General features: G+C 48.3%; 1 protein-coding gene across 1 annotated transcript in view; it reads right to left on the reverse strand.

Annotated features, from left to right (window-relative positions):
- The window catches only part of LOC143996803 (vacuolar protein sorting-associated protein 4B), a 55,756-nt gene extending 47,936 nt beyond the window's left edge, over nucleotides 1–7,820 (reverse strand). Inside the window, exon 1 of the mRNA XM_077492080.1 lies at nucleotides 7,582–7,820. Within this exon, the coding sequence (XP_077348206.1) occupies nucleotides 7,582–7,608 (27 nt within the window). The 5' untranslated portion in view covers nucleotides 7,609–7,820. The remainder of the gene's footprint in view (nucleotides 1–7,581) is intronic.
- Between the last annotated feature and the right edge of the window lie 1,311 nt (nucleotides 7,821–9,131).

The following is a 9,131-nucleotide window of genomic DNA, read 5'->3' on the forward strand; positions in this document are numbered from 1 at the left end:
ACTTTCAGACCGGACCATTTTGCTGGTAAATGACCAGAGGTCTTTTTACACTTTGGCACTGCGCTGCTTTAACTGGTAATTGCGCGGTCATGCAATGTTGTACCCAAACAAAATTTGCGTCCTTTTCTTCCCACAAATAGAGCTTTCTTTTGATGGTATTTGATTGCCTCTGCGATTTTTATTTTTTGCGATATAAACGTAAAAAGACCGCAAATTTTGAAAAAAATGATATTTTCTACTTTTTGTTATTAGAAAAATCCAATAAACTCAATTTTAGTCATACATTTAGGCCAAAATGTATTCAGCCACATGTCTTTGGTAAAAAAAAAAGTCAATAATTGTATATTTATTGGTTTGCGCAAAAGTTGTCACATCTACAAACTAAGGTACGTTTTCTGGAATTTACGCAGCTTTTAGTTTACGACTGCCTATCTCATTTCTTGAGGTGCTAAAATGGCAGGGCAGTACAAAACCCCCCCAAATGACCCCATTTTGGAAAGTAGACCCCCTAAGGAAATTGATAAGAGGCATGTTGAGCCCATTGAATATTTTATTTTTTTGCCTCAAGCGATTGAATAATGACAAAAAAAAATTTTTTTTTTTTTTTTTTTTACACAAAGTTGTCACTAAATGATATATTGCTCACACATGCTATGGGCGTATGTGAAATGACACCCCAAAATAAATTCTGCTGCTTCTCCTGAGTACGGGGATACCACATATGTGGGACTTTTTGGGAGCCTAGCCGCGTACGGGGCCCCGAAAACCAAGCACCGCCTTCAGGCTTTCTAAGGGCGTAAATTTTTGAGTTCACTTCTCACTACCTATTACAGTTTTGAAGGCCATAAAATGCCAAGATGGCACAAAACCCCCACAAATGACCCCATTTTAGAAAGTAGACACCCCAAGCTATTTGCTGAGAGGCATGTTGAGTTCATGGAATATTTTATATTTTGCCACAAGTTGCGGGAAAATTACAAACTTTTTTTTTTTTTTTTTTTTTTTCACAAAGTTGTCACTAAATGATATATTGCTCACACATGCCATGGGCATATGTGAAATGACACCCCAAAATAAATTCTGCTGCTTCTCCTGAGTACGGGGATACCACATATGTGGGACTTTTTGGGAGCCTAGCCGCGTACGGGGCCCCGAAAACCAAGCACCGCCTTCAGGCTTTCTAAGGGCGTTACAGTTTTGAAGGCCATAAAATGCCAAGATGGCACAAACCCCCCCCAAATGACCCCATTTTGGAAAGTAGACACCCCTAAATTTAGGGGTACACTAGTGAGACTAGGTAATAAATGGCGGGTGCCCTGAAACTATAAAAAAATAACTAACCAACCAGCGTCACCTGTAACAGTTATATGGTGATCACTGGTGAAAGGGTTAACTAGGGGGCAATCAGGGGGCTTTATGCGGTAGTATATGGGGGTCCCTGGCGCTATAAAAAGCTGCGGCGAACCTAAATACCTACCTGCCTAACTAGCGTCACCTGTGACACTAATACAGCGATCAGAAAAACGATCGCTTATTAGGCTGGGTTCACACTGGAGCGATGCGGGAACGCCACGAATGCGCGGCGGGTTCCCGCATCGCATGCCTCCCGGCGGCAGTTCACACTGCCCTATGCGAACTGCTGGGAGTGTCAGTGAAATGTTACTGACACCCCCAGATCAGTTCGCATATCGCAGTGCGATCTGCAAACTCGGATCGCATGGGTGTTCTGCTGCGGGCCAAAAAAAGGGTCCCGTGCGAATTTGCGGCGGGTGTGGCGGGTGCGGCGAATGGCTGAACTCGAATCGCACAGAGATCGGATGTGATTTGCACTGCAGTGCGGTGCGAATCACATCCGTTCTCAAACCGCTGCAATGTGAACCCAGCCTTAGTGACACTGGCGACGGGGGGTGATCACGGGGTTAAACCTTTATTGGGGGGGTTAGGGGGGTACCTTAGAACTAAAGGGGGCTAACCCTAACTGCCCTAACAGTTATTAGTCACAAATGACACCCGCCGGGTGATCAGGGGGTTAAACCTTTATTAGGTAATAAATGGCGGGTGCCCTGAAACTATAAAAAAAGAACTAACCAACCAGCGTCACCTGTAACAGTTATATGGTGATCACAGGTGAAAGGGTTAACTAGGGGGCAATCAGGGGGCTTTATGCGGTAGTATATGGGGGTCCCTGGCGCTATAAAAAGCTGCGGCGAACCTAAATACCTACCTGCCTAACTAGCGTCACCTGTGACACTAATACGGCGATCAGAAAAATGATCGCTTATTAGGCTGGGTTCACACTGGAGCGATGCGGAAACGCCGCGAATCCGCGGCGGGTTCCCGCATCGCATGCCTCCCGGCGGCAGTTCACACTGCCCTATGCGAACTGCTGGGAGTGTCAGTGAAATGTTACTGACACCCCCAGATCAGTTCGCATATCGCAGTGCGATCTGCAAACTCGGATCGCATGGTGTGAACACCCATGCGATCCGATTCTGCTGCGGGCCAAAAAAAGGGTCCCGTGCGAATTTGCGGCGGGTGTGGCGGGTGCGGCGAATGGCTGAACTCGAATCGCACAGAGATCGGATGTGATTTGCACTGCAGTGCGGTGCGAATCACATTCGTTCTCATAAACCGCTGCAATGTGAACCCAGCCTTAGTGACACTGGCGACGGGGGGTGATCACGGGGTTAAACCTTTATTGGGGGGGTTAGGGGGGTACATTAGAACTAAAGGGGGCTAACTCTAACTGCCTTAACAGTTATTACAGTCACAAATGACACCAATGCAAAAAAAAAAAAAAAAAAAAAAAAAAAAATGACATTGGTGTCACTGTGACTGGGGGGCAGGGGTAATTGGGGGGGTGATCGGGGGGTAAAGGGGGGGGGTGTGAGTGTGCCTGGCATGTTCTACTGTGTGTGTAGAGTGTTGGTGCAACTCACCGATCCGCTCTCCTCCGTGTCGGAACGAAAAATACCGACACGGAGGAGAGAATACATCACTTCCTCTCCTGTGTTTACATTACAGGAGAGGAAGTGATGTCACGGGGGATTTCCATTCGTCGAGAGCGATCGCGAGGGGGTGGCCATGAATGAATGGCCGCCCCCTCATCCCGGATCGCTCTCGAAGGAATGCCGACCGCCGCAGGCACCGGGGGGGGGCCCGATCGGGCCCCCCACCCGCGGGCAGGCAGGGACTTATATATACGCCCATATGCCTGCCCGTGCCATTCTGCCGACGTATATCGTCGTGCGGCGGTCGGCAAGTGGTTAATATTTAAGATATCGTTTTTTTAATCTAAATTATACATACACGTGAAACGGAGGTTTGTTTTGTTTAATAAATGTTTAAATGTAAGAAATTTTCTGTATCACTTATTACTTAAGGCTGCTTTCACAATGGAGCGGGAAGGCGTTGATGGTAAAACGCTGCTAGTTATAGCGGCGATTTACCATCATTTTAGCAGCGTATTCGGCCACTAGCAGGTCGCTTATAACCCAGCTAGCGGCCGATGAAGGGGTTAAATGCACCCGTGTAGTGCTGCTGCCGAAACGCTTTTGCAAGCGCTTCGGCAATGGTGCCCATTCATTTCAATGGGAAGGAACAGTGGAGGAGCGTTATACACCATCTAGATGCTGCTTGCAGGACTTTTTTTTTTTAGCATCCTGCCAGCATATTGCCTTAGTGTGAAAGCACTCAGGCTTTCACACTGAGGCTGCAGGGGAGCTGTTTTGCAGACACTTTACAGGCGCTATTTTATAACACCCCAGTGTGAAAGGGGTCTAACTGTTAGATTTTATGAGATGAAGGGGGGAAAAAAAAAAATCGTCATGCATCTCCCATCGGCATCACTGTGATTTGTAAATATCAGCATTGGCCGGAGAAAACCCCACATCGGTCGACCTCTAGTCATAACTGATCACATGTGCAGCACCATGGCAACTGCAGATCAAACAGAGGCTAAGATGATAGCTTCCTTGGCTGAACAGAATAGGAGGGTTTATTTCCGCGATAAGAAGGGCGCAATAAAAACATGGCTCAAAGAGCTCTAAGGTTATTTTTTTTTCTTTTTGTCCCACAGGGAAGAATTAACTTCACTTCTGTCCCATTAATGCAACAAGAAGTGAAGGAAGTAGGGATGCACCGAAATTTCAGCCGCCGAAACATATCGGCCGAAAATGGCCCTTTCGGCAATTTGCCGAAAGGAAAAAACGGCCGATAATTGAGCCGAAAATGGGGCGGGGCCTGGGCGGGGCGGAGCTCCGCCCCCGCCCCTGGTGCCGCCCATCACGGGAGGTGTATAGCGCAGGAAAGCCGCCTCCGCCGTCTGGATCAATAGAGCGCCGGAACATCACAGCTTTAATTTTAATAGCTGTGTGTTCCCCCGTCGCGCGCCGTCGCATACAGCCCCTCCCCCTCGTTCGGGGAACTGTGATAGACAGATCACCCGTCCAGGTTGGACGAGGGATCTGTCCATCACAGTACCCCAGACAAGGGGGAGGGGCTGTATGCGACGGCGCGCAACGGGGGAACACACAGCTATTGAAATGGAACATCACAGCTTTAATTTCAATAGCTGTGTGTTCCCCCGTCGCGCGCCGTCGCATACAGCCCCTCCCCCTTGTCCGGGGAACTGTGATAGACAGATCCCCCGTCAAACCTGGACGGGTGATCTGTCTATCACAGTTCCCCGAACGAGGGGGAGGGGCTTATGCGATGGCGCGCGACGGGGGAACACACAGCTATTAAAATTAAAGCTGTGATGTTCCGGCGCTCTATTGATCCAGACGGCAGAGGTGGCTCTCCTCTCTTTCTGCATCACTGACTACACAGGGGACACAAACACTACTGGCTGCACGAGGGGACACCACACTTATCTCTTTTACCATGTCGCCAGTCTCTGGCCACCTCCTGAACCATGTCCCCAGTCTCTGGCCACCTCCTGAACCATGTCCCCAGTCTCTGGCCACCTCCTGAACCATGTCCCCAGTCTCTGGCCACCTCCTGAACAATGTCCCCAGTCTCTGGCCACCTCCTGAACAATGTCCCCAGTCTCTGGCCACCTCCTGAACCATGTCCCCAGTCTCTGGCCACCTCCTGAACCATGTCCCTAGTCTCTGGCCACCTCCTGAACCATGTCCCCAGTCTCTGACCACCTCCTGAACCATGTCCCCAGTCTCTGACCACCTCCTGAACCATGTCCCCAGTCTCTGGCCACCTCCTGAACAATGTCCCCAGTCTCTGGCCACCTCCTGAACCATGTCCCCAGTCTCTGGCCACCTCCTGAACCATGTCCCCAGTCTCTGACCACCTCCTGAACCATGTCCCCAGTCTCTGACCACCTCCTGTATAAAAATATTTTTTAAAAACAGTCATTTTCGGTATCGGTGCTGTTTCGGTATCAGTTTCGGTTTTCGGCCTAGTGTATTTTTCATTTTCGGTATCGGTTTCGGCACCAAAAAACCCATTCGGTGCATCCCTAGAAGGAAGGGCTCTCCATAATAAGGGATCTCCTTTTAAACAAGAACAAGTGTCTCCGTTTGATAATTTTCTCTCCATTCCTGTTCCGATGATAACTCAAAAAGGTTTGTATTTTTACTTTTACTTTCACTATGCGATTATGCTGTGTTTGTACCACCTGGATGAACAGAGAGGGTTATTTTATAATTTCTCACTAATAACAATGAAAAGGATTTTGAAGATTTTGGCTTTAGGCCAGGTTTCCACTATTGCACAATTTTGATGAGACATGAGGCAACGTCTGTGTATTCTTGAGGTCTGTAGACCTCAAGTCGCATCAAAGTCGGACCAAAGTAGTGCAGAGAAGTGGCTGCAACATCAAGTCGTACAGCTATAAATGGTACTCATTGAAAATCATGGGGTACAACTTTTCATGCGATGTTGCAGTCCTAAGTCACATGACAAGTCGCACTAGTGGAAATGTAGCTTTAGATACACTTTAACTGCTTGCCTGACACTCACAGTAGATATAATGCAAGTGGGCACAATGATGTACCCATACATCACTGTGTGCTTCCTGGTTCCCCCATCTGACTAGTACTGTACCCCTACTCATTTACGGGGGGAGGGGGCCTTCCAGATTACATAGTAATGTTGAAAAAAAAAAAGACAAGTCCATCTAGTTCACCCAATAAAAATTGAAAAGGAAACGCCATACAATCCTATTCCAATAAGCCCCCTGCCCACAGACAATCACTGCCCAGGGTTGTGGGGAAGAGGCCCTTGGTGTGCTTTGGGGTGGGAGGGCAGAGCTGCATGCTCAGATAAGGGTGTGGTATCTATTTGGGGAGGGGGGGCATGTTTTTTTTTTTCTTTCAATTTTGGCTTGGGTTATCCCTTAAAATCCATAGCAGACCCAAAGGGCTTGGATTTGAAGGGGATGTCAACACTGTGCATGCGCAGATCATAGGTGGTATTATTAGGCGCTATGCAAACATCGCAGGAAGACCGTAGTTGTCAGATTATGCCTCATTGTTGTGAGGCAGGTTGTGTGTGTGTTGCAGGGTGGGTTTAGCAGGTTTTGCCTGAATCCAAGGGTGGGTGGCCCACACACAAAAACCGCCCTTCAACCACTGGGCAGAATCTGACAAGTACATGCTCCCTCCGCTGTTTACATAACGTCAAATAATGCCTCTGCCGATCTGCGCATGCGCTGTCTTGATGCAGAATCATCAGAGGCATTATTCAACGGAAGGCATTTTTCAATAGAACACAGGCCTGCTCCTTAACAACCAGCTATTAACTGTGCTTGATTGGGCAAAGCCTTGCACTTGACCAGCAGTCAGGTGCATTGCTTCAGCCAATTAAGGTCCTAGAATGGACTGTGCAGCACGCAGTGTATTGAGGGGCATTCGGGTGGCGAACATCCCACCGAGCGCCCTGCAAATTTGGGTGTTCAGCGAACACCCGCACGGAAGCTGTTTGGGGTGAAACCGATGCTCGGCTCTACTAGTGTCCCCAATAGTACAGTGTCCTGAAAAACGCACTTTGATTTAGACATGTAGCAGACTACAGTTTGGCCTACATTTAGGAAGAAATTTTTTATTGGAAAATGTTTTATAATAGGAAATATTTAAGTTTTTTTTCCAAAAAGTTTTTCAAAACGTTGTTTTTTTCCCCCCATGTATAATAATAAGAAAAAAAAAAACTGGTGATCAAATCCCATCATAAGAAAGATCTATGTGTATGAAAAAAGTGTTATATATAATGTCATTTGGGTACAGGGGTGTATGACCGCCCAATTGCCAGTTAAAGCAGCGCAGTGCTGAAAAGCAAAACATGCCCTGGTCATGTAGAAGGGAATATCTTCCAGAGGTCAAGTTGTGAGATGGAACACAAGTGTATACACATCTGACCTATAAGAGGAATATCTGGGGACAGGGATCAGAGAACATGACACCATCCAGTTCTATTTCCTGAGTGTCACCTCATTCCCTAAACAGTGAGCTCTAGGTAGACTCTAACGAGGAAGGCATTGCAGGAAAAGACCCCCATGGTCCTGGTGACACATTAAGGAAGACCTCTAATCCCCGTACGAAGCCCCATGAGAGTGCCGCCGCTTACCTGTAGGTTATTCCCGTTCGCTGCCATCTCTACTTCCGGTGTCGTGTGACGTCTCCCCTAAGAATCCCCCCACTTCACAGAACCCCGGTAAGGAAGCGTCCAACAACACCCTCCTCTTCTCTGTCACTTCCGCGTGCAGTAGAACGCTTCCGGAATACGTCACCGACGACTCACCCACCACCTGACTAAAGCAATTCTAGCACATGACCGGGAGTTGACAGCGTCACCGGACCGCACCTGACTGACGTAACACGTCTCCTGTCATAGATCACAATAGCGCATGCCCACTGCCAGGGCGACCATTGGATGGTTTCCCCGGAAAGTCTGGCTGATGTCTCGGTCACATGGTTTGGGCCTTGTCACTTGATACGGAAACTTTGGCAGTAACCGGTATTTGTTCTCCCTCAAATGTCAGGGGGGAGGCGAGTCAGGAGCTGTCCGTGAATTCATAGGAGTCTGTGGAGACGCTTTCTTTATACTAATTTCTTGTGCTGAGTAACATGTGGAAACAGGGGTCAAGTCCTGGGGAAAAAAGTGTGGGAACTCCCACCCAAGATCCACTCCCCCACCAAAAAAAAAAAAAGATACGCTCATATGCATATATATATTTCACATAAAATACAGTGACTGCAAATGCGACATGCTACAAGAGATGACCAGACTGCGAATGCGACTACAGGAGATGACCAGACTGCGAATGCGACTACAGGAGATGACCAGACTGCGAATGCGACTACAGGAGATGACCAGACTGCGAATTCGACATAGTACAGGAGATGACCAGACCAGGAATGAGACTACAGGAGATGACCAGACCGGGAATGAGACTACAGGAGATGATCAGACTGCAAATGCGACATGCTACAAGAGATGACCAGACTGCGAATGCGACTACAGGAGATGACCAGACTGCGAATGCGACTACAGGAGATGACCAGACTGCGAATGTGACTACAGGAGATGACCAGACTGCGAATGCGACTACAGGAGATGACCAGACTGCGAATGCGACTACAGGAGATGACCAGACTGCGAATGTGACTACAGGAGATGACCAGACTGCGAATGTGACTACAGGAGATGACCAGAATGCGACTACAGGAGATGACCAGACTGCCAATGCGACTACAGGAGATGACCAGACTGCCAATGCGACTACAGGAGATGACCAGACTGCCAATGCGACTACAGGAGATGACCAGACTGCCAATGCGACTACAGGAGATGATCAGACTGCGAATGCGACTACAGGAGATGACCAGACTGCGAATGCGACATAGTACAGGAGATGACCAGACCGGGAATGAGACTACAGGAGATGATCAGACTGCGAATGCGACTACAGGAGATGACCAGAGTGCGAATGCGACTACAGGAGATGACCAGACTGCGAATGCGACTACAGGAGATGACCAGACTGCGAATGTGACTACAGGAGATGACCAGACTGCGAATGCGACTACAGGAGATGATCAGACTGCGAATGCGACTACAGGAGATGACCAGAGTGCGAATGCGACTACAGGAGATGATCAGACTGCGAATGCGAC

Source organism: Lithobates pipiens, unplaced genomic scaffold (assembly GCF_037356315.1).
Source record: "Lithobates pipiens isolate NorthernLeopardFrog02 unplaced genomic scaffold, aLitPip1_a1.2 Scaffold_19, whole genome shotgun sequence".
NCBI lineage: Eukaryota > Metazoa > Chordata > Amphibia > Anura > Ranidae > Lithobates > Lithobates pipiens.